The sequence below is a fragment of the Parasteatoda tepidariorum genome, chromosome 11, assembly GCF_982258835.1.
Source record: "Parasteatoda tepidariorum strain Cologne lab strain chromosome 11, Ptep-v5.0, whole genome shotgun sequence".
Taxonomy (NCBI): Eukaryota; Metazoa; Arthropoda; class Arachnida; order Araneae; family Theridiidae; genus Parasteatoda; species Parasteatoda tepidariorum.
In genome coordinates this window covers 22704893-22730150 of record NC_141765.1, presented here as the reverse complement: position 1 = coordinate 22730150, position 25258 = coordinate 22704893, and the positions used below count along the sequence as shown (strand labels likewise).

Here is a 25258-nt window from a genome sequence, read left to right as displayed (position 1 = left end):
AGATGACACTTTAATCAGGCATAAAAACGGACTTTCGCTTAATAAACTTACCTTTTTTCAGTCGGATTCGAATTTTTGACCCCCAAAATATAGGTGAGCAGTACAAAATTTGGACCCTTTAATGGTTATTTTACTTTTTGTGTATTTAGCCATTACCCGATAATTCTCAAGAGAATTGTAAAATTTTGACACACAATTATTCAATTTGTTTATCCGAAGATAATTCAAAGCAAAAAGTAATTTTTAATATTCATCTATATCTCTTGGCATTTCCAGCAAAATTAAATTCCTTGTACACTTTAGCATCTAAATAGAGTCTCGGTGCTGCCATCTAGTGTGGCAGAAACTAGACGTCCAAATTAGCATGACCAACGGTATCTCACCCATTGTGGTGGTCCTGAAAGTGTGGATACCACCTCTGGAGAACGCACTAGGTCTGCTCATCGGCAAGACCGATTGTGCAGCTCATTGGGCGAAAAAAAAATATTCATCTATATTTAAAAAGAAATTTTTTTTTATTAATAATGCTCAAAAAATTTTGAACTGAAAGGTATACAAGTTTTTTTAATCATTTTCAAGAGTTTAGTTTTATATGACAAAATATAAAAAGCCGAAAATTGTCGAAAAGTTTCTGTGAAATCGAATTTTAAAAATTTGGATAGTTACCTAAAATAGATGCATGAGGATTAAAATGCTTTCGAAAACGTTTAAAATAGTCTCTAAATCCTCAAATACAATCAGTTTTTCTTATATTTATAATGACGGGAGAGATGAACTCCTACCTCACTAAATAATGTCTTTGCTGCTCTGAAAAAAAAAGTAGGGTCAAAACTACCAGAATATTTGTAAAATTCACCGTGTACGGGAACACCAAAAGGTACGGTAGTTTTTACCTAATCGCTTTGGTAATAATTTTGGTAAAATTAACAATAAAATTAGAATTCATAATAAATGACAAAAATTAGTAAATGCGATAAAATTTGATAATTTTATCATGATACCTTAGAGCAAGGCATAAAAACCATTTAATGGATTAAAGTTACTTTTCAGTTTTACATTTTTTACTAAATCTGTGTTAATAAGAACTGTAATTTTAAAAACCAGAATTTCCGGTTAACCGTTACCATGTGTATGGAAAAATTACCAAATGATTGTTTAAATACTGTATAGTTTGGTTTCAAGAACCAAATTATAGTTTTTTTTTTCTCCACTCATTACATACTGTAATTTTACCAAAGTAATTTTTCTCTGTTTGGCTAGGTCTTGGTGCTTGGAATTAAAAATAGGATTAAAAGTTTGGTGATACCTGCTCTATATTTACAACTGACCATTTCATATTTTTAAACTCAAAAATTAAAGTTTTTTCAGAATGCCACTCAATTTTCATCAAGCTTTTCAATTATGATATATTAATAAGTATAAGAGCCGTGGTGGCTCAGGGGATAGAGCGTTCGCTTTCCATTGAGGTGAACCGGGTCCGAATCGATGGCTGGTCGATGCGAATTCCGCACACGGCTAGCACTGACCACAGTGCTGATGTGAAACATCCTCAGTGGTAAACGGATTATGAGTTAGAGTCCCTTCCATGCAGCGCAAATGCTGGTTAGTTCCATCAAAAAGTCCTCCACAAAGGTAAATTTCTCCCAAGATTGAATCTAGGAGCTCCCTTGCCTTCTTTATTTTGTTCTAAATTGCAAGGCTACGGAGTTGAACATTAATGGTCATAAGCCCAAAACTGGGCCGGCTGTTAAATGACGGTTATAAAACAAGTATAAGAAATTCCAACTGATATTCGATATTAAATTCAGAATACAAAAACTATTATAAAATTGAGCAAATAAACGAGTCATACTACTATAACTGAAAACAAAATTTTTGTTTTCAACTCATCAGCATTCTTTAATGGCTCTAAGGCATCCAATGCATCCAATGTATCTACTCTGGCCTGAGCATACAAACTACCATATTGTCGAACCAGGGCAGATGGTCGTCTTTCTCCAAGAGAAACGTTTTCAAATTTGGAACCTCGTTCAAGCATTTTTTGAGCTTGCTCTGCTAACCTAAAATAGCATCAAGAAACGAAGTGAATGTGGGCATGAATTCTGAACAATAAAAAAATATCAGTTTGAATTGTTCTAAATAACTTATTACCAGTGCCTCTCTAGAAAAATTACAAGACTGAACTTATTTTTTTGGTGGATTAGCACAATCTATAACTGTTTAGAATTTTTGTGAAATTAATAGCTTGCTTTCCATGAGAATGGCACACAAATTATATCAATGAGCAATTATTTCTTCTAAAGACAAAATTTGTATTTTTCTTTATTTTATTGGTAAACTTTTGACAGCAAAAAAAAAAGAAGAAAAAAAAGCTGATCTTATATATTTTTTTACACTAATTGCTGAATTACACCGCTAACTTTTTCTTATAGCTATTCATATTTTCTACTTATTTCACACTTCATAATCATCAATGCTTTGTCTTAGATCTATGAATTTGATATTTTAATTTTTTTTTTAAAACTAACTTGTATCTCAAAGTATCTCAAAATGTTGGGAAAAATAATACAAACTCAAGCGGATTCAGGTATAACAAGATTAATTTTGTTTAGACAAGTAGATGCTGAGATTAAGTCAATTCTATTCTTTTTTTTTTTATGTGAGCTGACATCATTATTTAATCATTTATCAATAATTAATGAAAACAACAATTCTTTCATAAAAAGTAATAATTTTTTTGTTTATTTCAACAAGAAATAATTGTTACTTTTTTTTCTAAAGAAAAAGCAAAAGTTAATTTATAAATAAAAACTTAATTGGAGAAACAAATTGAAAATAAATATTTATTTGAAGACAGAAAATCAGTTCTCTCATCTTTTCTTAAAACTGATTTCAATACTCAAGACTGAAGAGTGGCACCTATGTATAACCAAATAACCGAAATCTTAAAATTTGCTGAACAATTTTCATGGTTAATTAGGTAAAAGTTATTTAATGATTTTTTATTTATTCTTAGTTGCATGTAGAAAACCTGTAAACACTAACCTAAGATATAGTTTCAGAATTTCCAAAGAAATCAAGAGAAAATCAAACAGATTAGGCGAAATAAATAAATGTTAAAATGAGGAAAAAAATTCAATAATAAAGAAATTTCTTAGTAATTGTCTCATTGAACTAATAGTATGATATATTTTTTTTAATTTGAGCCGCGATAGCTCAGGGTATAGAGCATTCGCCTTCCAATGAGGTGAACCGGGTTCGAATCCCAGCGATACGAATTCCACATCTGGCTTGCCCCGACCACAGTGCTGACGTGAAATATTCTCAATGGAAGACGGATCATGGCTTAGAGTACCCTTTCCATCTGGCTAACCGTGGGAGGTTCTCGTGGTCTTCCTCGCCATGTAACGCAAATGCGGGTTAGTTCCATCAATAAGTCTTCCACGAAGGCAAATTTCCCCCAATACTTGATCCAGGATTTCCTTTGTCTTCTGGATTGGGTTCACATTACAAGGCTACGTAACTGAACATTAGTAGTCGTAAATCCAAAATTTGGGTTGACTGTTCAACGACGGTTACAAAATAAAAATATTTTTTAATTTAATTCCCCTTTCACTTAAAAGAAATTCTATTTTCAATTGATCAGCAACAAATCTCTAAATTTAATTTGAATCATATCTTGCTCATTTCTTTTTACATGTTAATTTTTTAAAGGAGTACTTTTAAAAAACATTTCTCCCCCGTTATAGTTTAAGATCTCCATTTTTAGTTAATAATTCAAAATTAAAATTAATTTGCAAACTCGAACCACAAATATTAAAAGTGTCAGCATTTAGCGTCATTACAGAATGGCAATTTTCAGGACTGATAGCAATCTTCAAAAATTTCAATAAAATATTCTTTAAAAATGTTATTCAATAAAAATAATAAAAAAACAAACAAAAATAATAAAATAATATTCTTTAAAAATACATGCATACATGATTCTGACTTATAATTTTAAGGGGAATATATCACGTATTTAGCCTCCGTTAAAAAATTAAATGGAGCAGGCTCTAAATTGTTTTTTTTTTCTTTCTTAAGGCTAGAGAATTCGCTCATATATGAGCATTTTAATTTGTCATTTATAAGTATACCTTCCTACAAAAACAAAATATGCCCCCTCCCCTAACTATTTTAAAACTTATTTTCGCACTTTTAACTTTCTTCTTTTGTTATCATATAAATTGTATATTTAAATCAGTTAAGTTCTTTTTCTAGTGATTGTTAAAGAAGGTGATGAGTTTAAAGGAAAAAAAATGCTAAGCAAAAAATAAATAGAAACGGAAAAGAAAATCGTTTTTTCATTGATCAAATTTTATTACAGTTTAGCAATCCTAGAATATGAATTTAAACTATCATATTGACGTTTTAAAAATTAACATAAATATAGCCGTTTTGAAAAAATAAAAATAAAAGCGAACACTAACAGTTCAACACGAAGATAGTGCTCGAGTTTCAAATTCAATTCGAGATCAAAATTATTTTAACTGGTAGGAGTAATTAGACAAAAAGTATTTATAAAATTGATCTGTTTTATTTAATGTCGGGAGTTAGAAACTGCCGTTTATGAATTAACTTTTGACGCAGAAGAAATGCCGGCATCTGATAATGTCATTTTGATGAACGTTTTCATATAGTTTAATCCAAATGAATTAATCTGTTAGGGTCTATTTGTGCTATTATGTTTATATTTGAATTTATATTGTAATTTTGAATTCATATAAGAATGATTTTATAATTCTGAATATGAACAATGTGTATGCGCAGGTTTTACATCCGACCAATCAGTGACATTCAAGAACTAGGATAGAGTCGACGAATCATCTAATTTCTTAGAAAGGGAAATTCCTCCAAGTTCTCAGATTTAAGAACTTAGACCATATAAATAGGCCTCTAGGGTGCGTTGTAGCTCTAGATAATCAAAACTAATGCAAGATGAGCGAAGCCTAAGATATATTTACAAAAATAAAAGAAATAAAAAACTCCAATAACTGCTAGAATTACAGCCACTTCCTTTAACTATTCCAATAAGAATTCTTCGATTAAGGAAAATAGTGGAGTTACTTTGAAAAACATATCCTTTGAAAAAATCATGAGCAATAATAGTTCATAGCTATTTAATTCATAAGGATATTCAACATATTTTACGATTTATAATTCTGATGACTTAATATGTTTATCAATAGTAATATGTTTATCAATTGTAATCAAAAATAGTTTGCATAAAATTTATAATTCTAAATAATTGCAACGTTATCTAATTTTTTGAGAAAAAAATGCTTAACGTTCACTTGCCCATAAATAACCATATTTAAGCAGAAGTTTGGGGTGATATTTAAGAGTCAAGTTTTGTTCCGATTTAAAGTTCAAGATTCGATTTTTTGTTTTGTTTCTACATCAACTCATCTGTGTTTAGCGTCTTTTTTTCTTTCCTCTAACGGCTTCTTTTTCACAAGAAGGAAAAAAACTGGTATTGCATGGGTTTCATTATTGGGATTTATTTTTTCAGAAACAAGGTAGTTCTATCTACCAAAAAATATTTACGAAATGAATATTTATGTTTGGATAAGAAGTCATTGCGCATGGCTTTTTAAAGGTGGTGTGATCAGTCACAAAAGGAAATACCGTAAACCGGGGCGAGTCTACCCATTTTTTCAGTTTGTCAACTTTCAAGTGGTCAAACTTTTGTAAATATTAATGAAAAAAGGCTTTTAATAGGTGTTTCGGAATCGCTATTTATCCCTCTTTAAAGCTGTGAAATCGATTTTAGAAAATATTAACAGTTACGCTGTTACTGTATATTTTTATAGAACTGCTGACAAATCTCTCGTATGGGGCGAGTCTACCCATTCTACTAAAATGAATGTTAACATTGTAAATAATCAAATTTTACTATTAAATTGTTATTTTAGTTACTATATAGGATATTTACGAAGTAAAATTCATAACTTTATTATATATTCCATTTTTTTATTCATAAAATAACACAAATTGAGTATTTGATCGATTATCACATTTTGATCACAGTTTTGCTTTTATAACCATTAACATTATAAAATAAATTTTTTTTCTGAGTATTATTGATAAAAATAAATTTAAATTAATATAAATTTACACTTAAATAATTAATAAATAATAATAATTAAAGATTATTAACAAAACCATGGCATTTTTTTTGTAACATTTAAATCCATTTGTTTTGCGAATATAATTTCGAACCATCTGTAATAATAAATAATAATTTATTTAACTTGCATTAAATAAAAAAAGTTAATTTTGTAATATAAAAATTTAAAAAATAGGTAAAATAAACATATTTTATATTTACATTTATATTTAACCTAAAAATGTTCTTATTAATGATAAATTTATCAATGCAAAATTAAAATAATATACTCAAATTCATTTGAAATGACTTAATTTTAATATAAACAAAGTTCTAAATTATATTATTATGCTTTACTAAAACTAAATACGAATGGGTAGACTCGCCCCGCGAATTCTGGCTTTTTGTTTACATCAGCAAAACTTACATTCTTTTTGTTTTTTTTTCATATAAAATTAATGTAATCTTAGTCTTAGATAAGTTTATCACTTAACCAAAGTGAAAATAGTAATAATAATAATATACTTACGGAGCACCAACTAAAAGTTTGCTGATTTTCAATACAAATCTCTCAAAAGACGTTTGAACAGGTCGGTTAATAAGACACCAAATAAATAAAAACGGATCAAACTACTACAGCGCCATCTTCCTTAGAGTCTGAACTAAATCCTCCGTTGGTAAAAATTTTTTTATTTGCAATTTAAAATAGTGAAAATTAAATAAAACTAAAATGGGTAGACTCGCCCTGGATGGGTAGACTCGCCCCGGTTTACGGTATGCACTTGTTAGGAACTATCACCTTTTTGAACGGAATTTTGGAAAGATTTATTAATTGCGGTAGATTACTAGCTAAGTCTTGCCAACTTCTGGGCAGCGGCCCACCAGAAATTACAAAAAAAAGTAAATAAAAAAATCACAGAATGCAACTAACTCGAAGGATATAACTCGTAACCACCACCGGCTACACCTCTACATGTTTTTTTTAAAATTTCTTTTTTAAATTTTAAAATTTTTTTTTTTTGAAATTTTGAAATTTTTTTTAAATTGCAAGTTAAAAATCTATTTGGCACCTTGGCAATTTTAGCTGGCAAGACAGATCACGATACAGAAATATCCCTGGAGTATAAATGGGTACTTCATCCCATCTTTTCAAAAATTCGATATACACTTTATCCCATAATTTTCAATACACCAACTGTTTCTTCATTTATCTACCCACTGTAGGGATGAAGGGCTGAGTCAACCTTTTCCGGCCCGAGAATCGAACCAGGGACCTGCGGCACGGCAGCGCGAAGCGCTACCGCTCAGCCACCGGCATGCTCAGTACCTTGATTGACTTGATATGAAGTGATGCGGAGTACCTGCCCGCGCAAGCGGGCATCTCACTCCTTCATCGGATTAGAATTTGCCCTAGGGCGACTGTGACTAAATGGCGTGATGATATGTATCACAGAAAAAATCTGTGATTTCATCTTGTAATTTCTCCACTCTAGACCTTGGTTGATGGGAGAAGGGATTGTATCAGGTTGACTAATTCAGAGTCCTTCAGTAGTTCTTGTAACTCCTTGACGATTCGAAGAAATCTAGAGGCAGAGTCGGCAGCACTCCTGTGTTGCCTGGTCTTGGGTGGTGTTTTCCTCCTTTTTCTGGCACCGCAGCCTGAGAAACAGGCCGGGTGATCGCCGTAGCAGTTGAAGCAGGTTGGAGGCTCGCTGATTGGTTTACTGCAGAGATATGTCCAATGTGCTCCTGCACATTTCATGCACGCTACTTGTCCGGTGCAGTCTTTCTGTGTGTGGCCGAAGCCTTGACATTTGTAGCACTGAATCTCGCGACGTCCGCCGCGAAATCTTTCAGCTCGCACGGGTGTGCCTAGCAGTCTGTCCGTGTGGAATATTTCCCTATGCTTGGGATCATCTGGGAGGATGGTCAGGAAGAGGGGGAGGAGCTTGTATTCAAGGTCACGCCTCTTCTTCAGTTGTTCAATTTTTATTGGCTGGTATCCAATAGTAGAAAGTTCTTTCTCGAGATTGGAAATCTCGGTATCTGTATCAAGTCCCCGGAAGAGAACTTTAATTTTCCCGCCGGTGGGCCGCGGGTTTTCCGTCTGATCAGGATTTGTAGTAGGTGTCTCAACTGTAGCCGGGGCTTCAGCGGTGGCTCCTATTTCCATCTGTTCAGTGGTTTCTATCTCCGAAGGCTCAGTACCAAGCATGCTTGGGAACTAAATACTGGGGATTCCGCGTTTGGCTGACCACCTGACCGGAACATCTGCTCCTGCACCCCAGAACCCAAGGTTAAGAAAACTGAGATGGGCACAGTAGGCCTTGGCCCTCTATGGGCTGTTGCGCCGCTGAGTTTAGTTTTAACTGTTTTTTTCAGGTTTTGTTTTAAATGCACAAAGTTTTTAACTTTTACAGAGATTTAATCTTTATAAAAGTAAAGAAATACATTTCTTTCATACGTAATTTAGCATTCATAATTTAGCATTTAGCATAATTTAACATTTTTTGTTTTAAATCTTTCCTTATTTAAAGTAATCGCGCTACACACTCCAGGCATTTCATTGGTTAATTAGTCTAAAATTTCGGCTCCAATGCTATTAAAAGAGTATTGAATTACCTATAACAGATGACTTCGGCTTGCAATAATTATATCTCTGGTGGGCTTGTACAAATGTTTCGCATAATTTGTATTTTGAATAGAATGACGTAATAATCAAAGCCTACTTTAAATTTTTCTTCTTGGATAACGTTCTACACTGAGAAAAAAAGTATGGTCAAAATTACCAGAATATGGTAAAATTTACAGTATTTACGGCTATATGGGAACACCAAAAAGCACGTTAATTTTTACCGAAGCGCTTTAGTATTGATTTTGGTAAAATTAACAATTTGGTTTTATAATTTGTCAAAAAATGTGGTAAAACTTGGTAGTCTTAATATGATGCCTTAGAGCACGGAATAAAAATTTTAGTTGGATAAATTTACTTTCTAGTCTCCAGAATTTCCTGTAAAGCTTTACCATGGAAAAATGTACGGAAAAATTATCAAATGAATGGTTTAAATATCATATATTTTGATTTTATTACCAGAAATTTGTTTTTTTTTTCACCAAAAAAAAATCATTATCACAAAGTACGGTAATTTTACAAGATTTTTTTTTCTCAGAGTAGAAAGATATTTTAAACTATTTTTACGTCGAATGTTAGATACATAAATAAATAGAAATATGAGAATTTTACAGTAAAGTGCAGTAGTTTACAGCTTTTAATGAAAATTGAAACAAAAAACTAGAGCGTATTGAAAGAGATGAAAGGTGGTAGTATAGACAGCCATTGCTTAAATTTAGTTCTATTTCTGGGTAATAGAAAACGTTTTTGCTGTCAAAGTTTAGAGAGAGATGAATACTTACCTGCACTTAAGTTTTTGTTCACGTTCTTGTAAATTGGTGATTGTCACTTTTGCATAATCTAGTTCACTTCTGAGAGTTTCAATTTCTTTTTGCAATGTTGAAACTTGCCAATAGTTGACGGCATGTTCTGATGGAATGGATGAATGTGCGTCAGGAACATATATAGAGATTGAGCAATCCGGCTTGCAGGTAGCAGATGAATTAAAAGGATCTGCAATAGATAAAATATGTTTGATGATGTGTTCTTATGTGAAGAAACAAGCTCTCGTAACAAGCTACACACATAGCCTTTACTTTAAATAAATATATAAGGATATCTGTAATAATCACCCTTAGAATCTTTTTTGTAAAAAACGGATATTATGAAATAAAAAAATATACTAAAGGGTATAAAAATTACTTTAACTAGGAAAAAAAACAAACAAAATGCAGTCAAAATAACAAATCACTACTAAGAAAAGTAGGACTTAAAATATAAAAATAAAATATAAAATTGTCAGTGGAAATACAAAGAAATAGAAAGGTTATTGTTTGAAACACTTTCCTGTTTTATCAGTATTAACTGATTTATTAAATGAAAAATTACCAGTGTGGCACTAACCAGCATTAACGAGTAGTAGTAAATTTGTAATCCTAATAATATTTCAAACCTAGTCGTTTAGAATAAATATCAATTAAACTACTAATTTCTATATTAAGTATTTTTACACTCATCATACAATCCTAAGCACTTTTAAATTAAATAATAATTGGTCCAAGTTTTCAAGACAATTTATCTTTGTTAAAGACTTCTTCAGCGTGGCAACTGTAAAAAAAGTATACATAAAAAATTTAAGCGCAAGGGAAATATTTACCTTAACTCTTATTGAATAATTTTATTACTATGTTACTTGAATAATTAAACAGTACTTGAAGTTAAATTTTGAAAATTGAAGTAATACTTATTAATTAGTGAAATCTCCACTTCCAGAGAAAAATAAAGTATTCAAAATCAATTAATTAAAAAAGCAAAATAAGAAAATGGAGTAACTGGACTCTAGAGAAAATAAAGAGAAAAAAATGAGAGAGAAAAATAAAGATAAAAAGAAAGAGAAAAACTCACCCAAATTATTAATAAGCAATATACATTGTCGCAATCATTAGAAAATCAGGAATGTGTGCAAATTAATTTTACAACAAAATTAGAATTTAGCTGCCTAAATTCAAATATCATATATTTGTAGAAATGCCTGTTTTCAAACTAAGAGTTTAATAGTCATGGATTCATTAGGATGACGGAAACTTCCCTCATCATTGCTCATCATCAGAACGGAAAAATTGGAAGAATCAATGATAATAAACAAGTAAATAAATAATTAAATAATTAAATAATTAAATAATTAAATAATTAAATAATTAAATAATTAAATAATTAAATAATTAAATAATTAAATAATTAAATAATTAAATAATTAAATAATTAAATAATTAAATAATTAAATAATTAAATAATTAAATGATTAAATAATTAAATAATTAAATAATTAAGTAAATAAATAATTAAATAAATAAATAAAAACACCAAGACCTTTTCCTGACAGTATAGGCGATCGAATCAATGCCCATCTCGAAAAACAATCTTTCTTAATTCTTATGATACCATAAACCAGTTCTGTAGATAGAAAGATGAAAATTCACAAATGGTGTTCACGTTCATACATTATATGTTCATGCACTCATTTCATGTTCATGCATTGTACAGTGTTGTAGAGGGTAGGAAACGCGTATGAACGTATTTGCGTTGACCATTTTCTTATTCAAAGCATTTCCTTGTGTTGAAAAAGTTTGTTAAAAAGAATTCCACAATACTAGTAATTAGAAATTAATCTTTATTTTAGAAACGTAACTCAAAAATATGAAACGTGTTTGAAATGTTAGAGTTACTCTTTAAGTATGAATAATAAACTTACTATTCGGATTCCGATTCATAGTTTTTGGCTGCGGCTGTTGTTTAATACGAGATGATCTTCCACTTTCACAGGATCGATTATCAGGATTGCTGCTTCCAGCACTATTCCGGCTGTGGAGTCGCACTAAAACAGGAAGAGGTACTTATACTTACTTATTAGAGGTACTTATTAAATTAGAGATACTTATTTGTTAAAAGTAAGCTAATGTTCGGAACAATGTATTTTAAAAATGAATATTTAAAATAAACAGTGCTAAAAATTTCTCAGAAAAAATAGTTAAATAACAATTATTTAATTGCTATTTTGCCATATTCAATCATCAAATAACCATAAAAATATAGTATTTAAACTATTGACTGTGAGAAAAATCCTTTATCTAATATGGTTAATCATATTCGTCAACTAGCTCCACCTTATGAAGCCTTTTATTTTCTTGCTTTTCGGTGTATACTGTAGCCTAGATGGTTAATCTGTAATTCTCATGACCGGCTAAACAGGATTTCGAACCCCAGCTTTGACACCAAATAATTTCTTTCCTTCCTTCAACTTATGAAGAGTTTCCAACGTCCTGCACACCCTAATTAGTGACTCTGGAGTATTGGAATACGAAACTCTCATTCATGTAATGGCAGCACCAGAGACCTGCTTAGCACAAAAACGTATAATATTTCCCATCTCTCACGATAGATGACACCACCAAATAAACTAAGTAAGCCACATTCCACAGTTCATTTGACAAAACACAACCCAATCGCAACGTAATTCCAATGTTCAGTAAAATTTAATTTTTACGGTTTCGAAACCATGTTGTAAATGGCAAAAAAATGTATAATTTTGTAATCACTGCTTCGTATCCATACCAGTTTGAAAACGGTTTAAAAGCCTTAAAGATGAAGAATTGTTCATAACTATAAACTTTATCGATAATCTGACAGAACTGCTGTCTGTTATTTTATCGTAATTTTAAAATGAAAATTTAAACAGTGAAGAATTTGGGGCAATATAATGATAAATCACATTTTCAAAATGTCCAAGATATCATTTTGGGATAAAAACACTACGATTTCTCTGCACTTTGTAAAAAATGGGTTATTAAATATACTAATTCATGATAATTTTTTCATTTTTGACAAAACCATTTCCTGGGAAATGTCTTGCGTGAACATCTAGTCAAATTTAAGAAACTACTATCTTCTTTTGTTTGAGGATGCAAATTTTGTCAAAAGCAATAGGTTTAATGGTTTTCACATTTAGCGATCAGCACAATTTATTAGGAAATATAACTTAAAATGAAACCAGTAAAACGATATCTGCACGGTTTAGCTTTAAACCGTTTTTTGTGAATGTGGAAAAGTCACAGGGCATAATTTCTATTTATAACTCATGCAATATATCTGTACAAGCCATTGCGAAAATATCTTCATATCTGAGCTCATTGTAAGATTCGTGAAACATTAATATTGGTTATTTTCTAAGTTTAAGATGTAAAGCGCTAATACTAACCTTAATATGTATTTTTAGAATTCTTATCATAAATAAGTGAAAACAAAGAATATACAGAGGGGATTGCAACTTAGTATTTAAAAGTACTTAGTACTTAGTAGAAAAAATATAAACGCTTTCAAAATCTGACAAATAACAGTACAGAAGGGTGAACATAATAAACAACAAGACTGGTTTGTTGCAAGAGAAAAAAGAGAGGAATTGAAAGATTAATCGAACCTTTAATTAAACCTGTTTTGATGCTTATTAGATAGGGGAGAGAGGGGTCAATTGTAACAGGGTACGATTGTAACAGAGCAAAAATTTCGAGTGTCGGGTTCTAGATTTGGTTCCTAGGTGGCGCACAAGGTGTATTTAATAAATCTACATGTACACCTCTGTTGGCAACCATTTTTATGAACTTTTGAAAGAGTTACATCACAAAAGATATTTTCACGCTACGTAAGTACTTTTTTTGGTATTAGAATATTATATTGTAACAAAGTAGTTTTGCTTAAACAAATATAAATTATTAACCGAATATGTAAGTGGACACCTTAATTAACATTTCAAAAAAAAGATTAGTTTTGTTTATTAACTAGCATTGTATTTAACAAATGAAGCTGAAATGGTGCCTTGGGGAGGATTCTAACAATAAGTAAAGGGACGATCGTAACAGTTGAAAATAAATAATCTTATGTTTACAAACCATTACTTAACTCTTTAAGAACCACCAATAGTTTCCTATATCATTTATATTATGTTGCGCGTGCATTATTTTATTTGTCACCTTTCACAGCATAAATTAAAATTTTTAACCCCTTAAAGTTAAAAGTTTAACCCTTTAAGTCTCTGCTCATTATTATTTTTACTCCTGAAATATCACTACTATTTTGATCAATAAAAAAATATATCACAACTATGATAATATGTATAATTAACTATGTTTTAGTTGAATTTATGAACTGTTACAATTGACCTCGTAAGTGGGGATAATTGTAACAAGTGCACGACTGTCAAAAATTGTTAATAACTAATATAATAACATTTAAAATAAGGTATTTTTTTTCTAGTAGAGGATAGCTACTTTAGTCGTCTGTGAATTAATACTAATAATCTATTGGATTTTTCGTTAGTTAAAAATAGTTAAATAAAAAATGTTACAACTGACCCCACTCTCCCCTACGCCTTCCTCTGTTGTAATTTGTCAGTTTTGGATAGCGTTTTTGTTTTTTCCTGGCTTAAAAATTAATTAGCGACCACCAATGTGTACACAATTTCGTTTTAATTATTGATATTGATTCTTAAAATACATATAAAAAGAGGTTTTTATGGAAAACCCTGTATGTACTATAAAAGATTAAGTTGTCGATACTCTGTTTCAACGTTAAACACAGTAAAAAATAGATACTTAAATTTCACGAAACTTTCTTCGTTTTTAACGAAGGTATATGCTATTGACGATTGGTTTCCTGGTATATGCTCCGAGCAAAAATTTTGTCCAAGGACGAAATAACTATCTTCTTTAAGGAAACAAATTTCTTCAAAAGTAAAGAAATATTTCGCTATTCTACTTTCTATAGTCTTTTTTATATCTAATTTCGTCATTCTTGTTGACAATCTCCCCCAATGCACTGCGGTGAGGTTCAAAAAAGAAACATTTTCGTCATATATTATAGATTTCATGACGAAATGATTCTCAAAATTATGGATTCAAATTATAGACTCAAGGATCGCTGAATCGTCAAAATTGAGAATTTTGCTTTTGAGAGTGTGATTTTGAGAGATCATGAGAATTATGTTAAAAACTTTTGAGATTCCATGTTTCGTAAAAACTCCTTTCTAGAAAAAAAAATAATTTGAATTCTAATTATTTTTTTATCAAATTAAATACAATTCTGTTTAATTGCTTGTTTATGTAAATTGCCTTTTGTCAATATGAAGTAATATTTATTTTTGTTGAGAAGTTTCATAATCATTGAAAATATCGCTTTGAAATTTTACATAAGCATTTCAAAATGTTATAAAAGCTTGCTGTATATTTTACAGTTACAACATTTAAAATTTTACATTTGTCGAAATTTATTATTAAATTATGAAATAAACTGTAAAGAGTAAAATCTAGCATATGTTTTCTAATATAAAATGCATATGAAATACCTCACTGGCATTAGTGTTTAATTTATAAACTTTTTTTTTACAAAAATAATGTCTTTAACTCGTCAACAAAGATATTTTTTCAAAATGTGATTAAGCCTACAAAGGTAGCGTTGTTTATCGATTTTAGTTGAAAAAATTTAACAATTTTTCAAATTACCAAATAATAATACTTATCATAATTTGTAATAAAAACTTTTTGGAAAAAAATTTATAAATAGTTATTTAAAAACAAATTAACTAAATATGATATAAAACCTATTTATAACAGAACCAGGTGTCTTATTCTCATATGAACTGTATTGCACTAGGAAAAGTATGAAACTAATCTAAAAAAATGTTAAAGGTGAGGAGTGTATAACAAACCATAATTTTTAATAATTCAGAATCGACTGATTGAGTGGCATGAGTCGCCTCTAAAAAATTTTATAAAAGATTTTTGATAAATTGTTAATTCAGAATAGACTGATTGAGTGGTATGAGTCCCCTCTAAAAAGTTTATAAAAGATTTTTAATAAATTATGAAAGATTTTTAATAAATTGTAAATGATTTTTAATAAATTATAAAATAAATTATAAATAGGTTAAATGGTATATAACCTATTTATAATAGAATCAGGTATCTTATTTTCTTATGAATTGCACTGCACTAGGAAAAGTATGAAACGAATCTAAAAAAATGTTGAAGGTGAGGAGTGTACAACAAATCATTATTTTTATTAATTCAGAATTGGCTGATTTAGTGGCATGAGCCCCCTCAAAAAAATTTTATAAAAGAATTTTAATAAATTATTAATTCAAAAATCGGCTGATTGAGTAGCATCAGCCCCCTCTAAAAATTTTATAAAAGATTTTTAATAAATTATGAAAGATTTTTAATAAATTATAAAGGATTTTTAATAAATAATAAAATAAATTATAAATAGGTAATAAGGTATATAACCTATTTATAATAGAACCAGGTATCTTATTTTCATATGAATTACATTGCACCATGAAAAGTATGAAACGAATCTAAAAAAAATGTTGAAGGGGAGGAGTGTATAACAAATCATAATTTTTATTAATTCAGAAATGGCTGATTGAGTGGCATGAGCACTCTCTAAAAAATTTTATAAAACATTTTTAATAAATTATAAAAGCGTTTCGTAAGCCTAATGGAGTTTCCGCCTAGGAGTGATGAGTATGGGAACAAATATTTTATTCTATTTATACCAGTACTTGATATTTCCTAATTCGAGTGTGGAGATTTCAAATTTAAAATTTGTTTTGCTCATAAAGCTACAGATTTTTTTTTGAAATGACATTTTTAGTCTATTTTAGGTCTAAATGTACAAGTTTAAAAACGTTATGTATAACAGGGGGCCAGAAATGCCGTCGTTAGTTGTGCTTCACTGTAATGGACTGTTCAGAAGTGCACGGTGAAACAGATCTTAATAGGAAAGCATCCCTAGCGGAGTATGATGATATTTTTGGGAATGGGTTATTTCGGGCATTTTGAAGTTTTTCACAACATTTAAGTGACCCCCTCTATTATATAATACTTTTAAACATGTTCTTTTAAAAAAATGACTAAAATGCCATTAAAAAAACTATCTTGGAGAGTGAAACAGATTGCAGATTTGAAATCAGCAATACGAAAGTATCTAAGATCTACTCAAAAATCTCATACGACAGAAAAAATTGTATCCCATTGTTATGAGAGGTGCATGTTTTAATAGAAAATGGAATTGATTTTTAATGAGAAAAAAAAGTTTTCCCTTTTTTAGCGAATAAACATACATATTGCAATTATTATTTGCATCTTTGAAGTAGGGTAATTTAAAGATATAAAATAAAACCTAATTAGGTTTAGTAACCAAAATAAATATTAATGCATATGCTTATACCTATACTCTGAAACAAAGATTAAGATTTCAAAGCAAAATATTATTTCGACTAATAAAAGAATTAACATTATCTTGACAATGAATAAGGGATAATAATAGCATAATTTGCGTTTTGTGAATAATAAGTACTTACATTTAATAAGCAAGAAACCACTCAATTATGTAATCTATAAACAATGAATGCTCTATTTGTAAGCAACCCTCTTTGCTTACAAATGGAGCATTCAAGACAATGAAACATTATTATTACACGATTAGTATTACCCAATTATTTGTTACAAGACTACGTTAAACAATATATTTTATTCAGTGTTCAGGAATATAAGACAATCAAATATTTGTACGTAAACTACATTTATTTATTTTGAATATGCCAAATATTTTCATATAATTCATAAAGCACTGTACTAGATGTCAGGACTTAATCAGTTTAATTAGAGATATTCTACATGGGCGAGATCGCTCGGTCAGGAAAATTCCACGAATAACTGCTGGACATAGTCATTTTATTACTCTCGGAAGATATCAGTCAACGCTGACCGATATGAAAATATCGAAGACTTATTGTTTGGGTTAAAGAAAAAAGCCATTATTAGACCTATCCTAACGTGTTAAAATGAAGCAGAACTTCACATTGGGAAATCTATTTCAATTCCACTAGTTGTTGCATAAATTTAACATATTCTTCATTAAAAGAAAACTTTAATGAAAATTTGAAATTTAAATGAAAATTTTATTTAAATTATGTGCCTGTGTATTTTTTAATGGCTAAAACTGTCCCTGTTACATTTATAATTAAAAAAAAAATCAAATAACTTCAAAAATATCGATTTTTTATTGAATTTAAACTACTAACGTTGTATAATATAATACATTTATTAGCATTAAAAAATAGGTTGGTACTTTGTTTACGTCACACTAGAGCTGCACAATGGGCTATTGGCGACAGTCTGAGAAACATCCATGAGAATAATCCAAAGACATGCCATCGCTGTTGTTGTTGTTGTTAATTTACGTCGCACTAGAGCTGCACAATAGGCTATTGGCGACGGTCTGGGAAACATCCCGGAGGATGATCCGAAGACATGCCATCGCAATTTTGATTCTCTGCAGAGGGAATGGATCCCCTGCTTTGGTAGTTCGACGACCTGCGTGCAAAGTCGAGCACTTTACAGTAGAACAGTTGAATGAGGACCGATATCGCACGCCCTCGGTCCCTACGCAGGCTGATAAAAGTGGTCACCCACCTGCTCACTGACAGCAGCCAGTGATGCTTGACTTTGGTGTTCTACTGGGAACCGTGTCTTTACGATCAGTGCACTGCGTGACCATTAAAAAATAGACTCGTTGAAATTTTGTATGTTGCTCTGATGTTCGCTGGCTTAAAATAGAGCATATAAAAATACAATTTTTCCTAAGTATCCTTACTAGAGAATCTGCTTATAACTAAGATATAAACTTCGACTCTACTATTAACTTTATTTACTATAATTAATTATTGTAAAAATTTTGGATCACCAAACAGTTCTCACTTTTCTTAGCGATAATATTTATGTGCGAGCATAATTTCTACTCCTGGCCTTACAGTAAATCAAATAAAAACAGACTTATTTCATTTCTAGTTTTCTTTTACTTTCGTCAATTTTGCAAGTGTTTAGAAGACAATTTTTATATTGAATACACGATCCTCATTATGCATGTAAAACAAATGGTTTTTTATTGTTCTCTTTGTATATGAAGACTTGTGTGCTCATTACAAAACACCCTTTATAAGCTCTATTCAAGTTTAAGAAAAGATTTCTCAAATTAGAGAAAAACATTACAAAAATGCATCTATTGCAACGTGTAGGTAGCTAGTATGAATACCACAGCGTCCCAAGATGCATGTGTGTCTTGCCATTCTCTATCTTCTGATATCTGTACATCAATTTGACAAAAGCACATTAGCCGAACTTTGTAATGAGCACACAATCCTGCATATGTGTGCGTAACAATAAACAAATAGATGCATCCAGGGTAAGGTGGGATTTGAACCTGCTACCTCTTCGCTTCCATTTTAAGGTGTTCAAATAGTAATTTTATTTACTCTAATGTAGTATTTATTTAGTAACAGTTAAGCTGCTGATTTATTTTAACCTTGTTCAGGTATTTGTAAATTTACAAATGCATATTTTTTATAATTTGAAATGTTGGTAGATGTTAGCTTACAATTTACATAGGAAAAAAACCAACGAAGAAAAACAAAGTTAACAAGTGTTTACTGCACTGTTAAAATTACTGACTTAAAATTACATATTATTGTCGCATTTACTACCAAACAGCATGGTAATAAAAACCATATTGTTTTCTTAATTGTACCAAAAAGTCATTACCAAAACACTTACCCAGCAAAACAATTACCCGGTTTTTTTGGTGTTCCCATAGAGCCAGAAACATGGTTAATTTGACCATATTCTGATAGTTTTGACCATACTTTTTTTTTCAGTGTAGGCAATACTTGACCAGCTACATTTTTTTTAAAGTGACTGTTTTTCATAAAACTGTTCCTTATTGTTTTATTTACATACAGGTATTTTGAAAGTTTACATTACATGTTTCAAAACACATTAAAACACTTTATTGTATAAACATAATAAAGTGGTATTTTCACCAAAAACAGCTCTTTTAAAAAACTTGAAATGGAGTTAATATATTGCGACAAAGCTTTTAATTATTAAAAGAACTCAAATGAAATCAAACACAACTATAGATGAAATCCTGGCATTTCCAAATAAATTACTTTTAGTTGTAAATTAATTTGAATCAAGAAACTTTAATAAGATTTTTAGTATTGATTTCATCTTAAGAGAAAGTAAAACATAACAAAAATTTTTAGAAATAAAGTCTAAAACTCTGTGTTTATTATTTGCGTAAGATACTGTATAAACTAATTTTGATAATGTTTTAATGTTATTTTTTTAACTAAAGATTGCAAGCTATGAAGATATTTAAAATTAAAATTGTTTATAGTCATTGAAACATTAAAATAGTTTATTATTTATATAACATGCCAAAATTTTGATTTATAATATCTTTAAATCTTCTAGTTTTCATGGAAACTTCAGAGTTTGCATTAAAAATATTGAATAAACAGATTATAATATTTATAAATGTAGAATAAGCGTAATTATAATATTATCTATAATATTTAAAATAAATGTAAATAAATATCTGAAACCAGGAAGTAAATGATACTTGGTTGTAAGTAAGTTAATTAAATATGTAATCTCCCTTGCATACTCCTTAAGCAAAATAATTTTAATTGATTTAAATGTAAAATTTCTATTGAACAAAATATTCTTCAAACTGTTATTAATTCTTTAACATGTAAATTTAAAATAGCAAGCTATTATTTTAAACGCTAAAATTTTGATTTGCAATATCTTTAGATCTATAGAAGTTTCATTGGAAAATTAGAGTTCCAATGAAAATATTGAATAAGCGGGCTAAAATATGTATACATGCAAAATTAGTATAAATAAAATATTATTCATAATAGTTTAATTGAACATCAAATAGACACCTAAAACCAAAAAATACATTATACATAGTTGTAACTAAGTTATTGCAATATAGAACGTTACACATTCTTTAAACAAGTAATTGGAAACATTGGAAAATTAGAGTTCCAATAAAAATATTGAATAAGCGGGCTAAAATATGCATGCATGTTAAGTTAGTATAAATAAAATATTATTCATAATAATTTAATTAAACATCAAATAGACACCTAAATCCTAAAAATACATCATACATAGTTGTAACTAAGTTAGTGCAATATGGAATGTTATACATTCTTTATACAATTAATTACAGTTGATTTAAATTTGCACCTTTTTAGAACAGGATGTCCTTCAAATTGTTATTAATCTTATAAAATATTTAATTAAAATAGTAATTATAGCACTATAGGTATCAAGTTAATAAGTTAACGTGCTACATTGGAAGAAATATAGTTACCACTATAGCACGTTACACATTCTTTAAACAAGTAATTTCAGTTGCTTTAATATAATTTTTTTTAAACAAAATTTGTTTTAAGCTGTAATTAATTTATTAGAATAATAATTTAAAATACTAGTCTTTTATTTATTCATTTATTTTACGTGCTGAAATTTCATTTATAATATCTAAAAATTCTACTGGGTTGCATTCGAACGTTGTAGAGCATAATAAAAATATCGAAAAAGTGTACAATAAAGGTGCGTAATTAGCATGACGTAATAAGCATGACTAAAATATTTTTCATGAATTATTAAAGTAAATAAATATATTATACCTAAATATACATTATGTATATTCAAAAACAGCTTATTACACACTTTATAAATAAGTAATTTCAATTGATTTAAAAGTGAAGTTTTTCACGGAAGAAAATTTTTTTAGGTGTTATTAATTTCTTAAAATCTGAATTTAAAATAATTCATTAAGATTTCTAATAGTATAGTTTAATTTCATTAAGTAAATGCGTTTTTTGTGAAATTTTTTTTTTTAAAGAAAAGAAATCTTTAAAGGTTTTTTTTTTTAAAAAAAAAGAAGCATTTTGGATTTAATGCACGAAAAAAATATTTAAAACTATATTGCTTTATTGAGTTTTTAAAGTTTGATTAATAAATCCTGACATTTTAATACCATCATTTTATGTGCTTGAAATAGTTATTGCTATTTCTTGAAAATAAAAGCGAAATTATAAAGCACAATCATGGCGTTAACAATTAAATAATATAAAATACGCTAATAAAATTAGTTATATTTCATATTTATCTAATTTTTTAAGAAAACATTGTAATTTTATGAAATAAATAATTCAACAAATTAATTAAAAATATTATTATTAGTAATAGAGAATAAATTAATTATAAATTAATTAATGATAAATAATAAGTATTTAGTGCACTTTCTTGTACTTTTATAATTAATTCAGCTAAAAACAAATATTTATAACTAAAAATTGCATAATAGGAAGAAAAGAATTTCGTATTTCATATTACGATACTTTAAAACAACATATTATAATATGTTATTTACTATAATTAGTTCCTATTGTAGATAATTGTAGGTATAAAACACCATAATTATTGGAATTTATTTCATATGTTTTGATTGTTGAAACAAATTTAATAAGTAGAACATCATTTATACAAGACAAAGAATAGTACACTATAATTATTGGAATTTATTTTACATGTTTTAATTGCTGAAGTAAATTTAAGAAAATTTCTCAAATATTTTAAATTTTTTTTTCTTCATTGGATAGAAATATAAGAAAATCATATTATTAAACAGACATGGTTAAAATTTGTTTGTGAAAAAATATACGTTAAACAGGTTAAACAACGAGCATTTTCCTTTAAAGCAATCGTAAAAGCTTAAAGTTTCTTATTTGATTTTTTTAAATATAATGTGAAAATTAATTAAACTCATTTATTTTTATAATAAAAATAACTTTAATAAATACAATTATTTATTAAAATATATATTATCTTATGACGAGTATCAATAAATTTCAGCTTTTTTATAAAATAAAATGGGTTCCTGCTATTTTGAGTAGTTAGAGTTTTGTTACAATGTCTTTTTATAGTTAATTTGCAATACAATACAATGCAGAAAACAATGAAAATTGGCTCATTAATTAGTCAATTACTTCGGACAATGGAAGTTTCAATAAACCTGAATTGCTATATTTACCTAGTAGTTACCTACTTTAAGGGGGTCAATTCACTTAGCTGATACCCGTAATGTTAAAAAAACATCATTTTAAAGGAAGTTTTCGAAAAAATGGCAATGCTCAGAAGCTTGTTATATTTCTAGCAAAAAGTGTTCAGTTTTAATTAATTTATTGCAATTTTCAAAAAATAATTAATTTTCTAAAATGTACTTAATGGGTATTCAACAAGTATTTCTAAGCTGAGGAAAAAAGCATGGTCAAAGCTACCAGAATATGGTAAAATTTACCGTGTTGCTGATTTCATGGGAATACCAAAAATCTCGATAATTTTTACCGAAGGTAATGATTTTGGTAAAGTTAACAATAAAATATTGATTTATTACATTCGATAAAATTTGGGTAAATGTGGTGCAATTTGGTAAATTTATCACAATATCTTAGAGCATAACACAAAAACAATTTATTTGGTTAAGCTTACCTTTCAGTTTTGTATTTTTTACTAAATGTGAGGCAGAAAGAGCTATAATTTTGAAAACAAGAATTTCCGATAAACCGCTACCATATAATCGGAAAAATTACCAAATAAATGGTTTAAATATCACATATCTTGGCTTACATTACCAGCGTTATGATTTTTTTTAACCAGTAACAAATTATCATACAATACTGTAATTTCACCAGAGTTTTTTTCACATAAAAAATGAAACACATGAAACACATAAAAAGGTGAGAAATGAAACACATAAAAAGGTGACAAATATTGTGACAAAACATTTTTGAAATAGGTATTTATATACAAACACTTATTAGATCAGTCTTAATAATATAAACATTATGAATACTATAATTCACGTTTTTTGAAGCTGCTTTAAAAAAAATATCCCCTTTATTTGAAAAGTTCATAGGATAAACCACCAGAAAGAAAGAAAATCATTTTTAATAGTGGTATAAGAAGTTAAACAATTATTAAAATATTTAAAATTTATTTAGAATAAAAGTAAAAATTGTTTTAGAATTGTTAGAATATGAATTTGGTTATGAAGTAAAAATCGTGATGTGTGATTTTCGGTCCAAGAAAATAAAGTAATTCCCTTAAAAAAGAGGATAAAAATACAAAAATAAATAATTTTCATCATAAGGTGATAAATTAAAATTAAATATTCATAAAGCAGGGTAGATGAATAGTTACCCAGTTCTTTGATGCATTCTTTAAAAGTAATAGCTGCGTCCTCCATCTATCGAACTAAAAATGGAACTTTTGGAAAGTAAAGCGGAAACGTCAACACCGAGCTCGCCCTGGCAAATGAAACTGAAACGTATAATGTGTAAGGGGTGAACTAAAATTGAAAAAAAAAATTCTTTACGAACAAGTTCAAGAACTGCAATGTTTGGTCGGTGATTTTTTGAAGTGAAATTAAAAAAAAAAGATAGCCGTCGGCAAAACTTTAATTTCAGGTGCTGAGGATGTTTTCTTAGTAAAATAATATTTTATATATAAATCAAATAAAAGAATAAGGTAGAATTAAAACTACGCCCAGTTGATGCAGATCGAATTCAGCCGAAAGATAAGGCGGAAATCGTTTTTCAATTTTCGGTAAATATATTGTTGGAAGAAGTTTAATTATTTCCTTTACCCATCTTCAATTTAAGCGAATTTCTTTCGTATATTTAAGGTTCGAAGGGGTTCAATGAAATGATACAGAAAAAAAGAATGAAACTTGCAAAGAGGTATCTATCGTCTTAAAAGTATGGTGTGTTATTAGAATTACTTTGATGGAAACCGACGTATTTTAAAAAAATAAAGCAAAGTAAAGTATACAATAGAAAAAACCACTCAACTATTGCTGGGTGATATCAGAATTTTAATGTAGCAACAAATTGTTATGAAATAATTTGAATTATTTATTTTAATTTGTATTTATTTGCATTAATTAATTTGCATAATTTAATTTATATTATCAATTATTAATTTAATTTGTATTATTTTTACATTGATCAATATTTTTCTTATCGAAATAAAATTTAATCACACTCACGATTCTATTGTATTCTATAATCATCATTAACTGGTGATTAACACTAGAAAGACTGAAACTTAGTATATATTGCTCAAAAACAGTAAAAATGACTGGATTGTGAAATAATAACTAATGTGTAATGAAAATTGCTTAAAATTAATTTTTAATGTTTTTTATATTATTTACAATAACAAGTTATTAATAAATGTTAGAAATAAAAAAAATATTCGTTGTACAAAAAGTCACAAAATTCTAAGAAATTGTGTCATTATATATGTTACCGTTAAAGTATGAAATCCGTTATTTCATAGAATACCTAGTTATTCCATGAAATAACTGATCATGCCCGTTAAAGTGTAAAACTCTTTTGTATTTCATGGTTTAACTAGTTATTTCATAGAATAACGATCTGCAGCCCGTTAAAGTGTAAAATAATCTATATGCTACAGCTCAAAGTTTAGGTACTGGGCAGGGATTTAAAAAATGTTCGTGTA

The 25258-nt window shown here is 28.7% G+C and overlaps 1 protein-coding gene across 1 annotated transcript in view; it reads right to left on the bottom strand.

Moving 5' to 3' along the window:
• Window positions 1-25258, bottom strand: part of LOC107452634 (uncharacterized) — a 59409-nt gene that overhangs the window by 5704 nt on the left and 28447 nt on the right. The window contains exons 3-5 of the mRNA XM_016069176.4: window positions 11512-11634; window positions 9563-9773; window positions 1853-2060 (exon numbers count right to left, since the gene is read on the bottom strand). Coding sequence (XP_015924662.1) covers window positions 1853-2060; window positions 9563-9773; window positions 11512-11634 — 542 coding nt within the window. The remainder of the gene's footprint in view (window positions 1-1852; window positions 2061-9562; window positions 9774-11511; window positions 11635-25258) is intronic.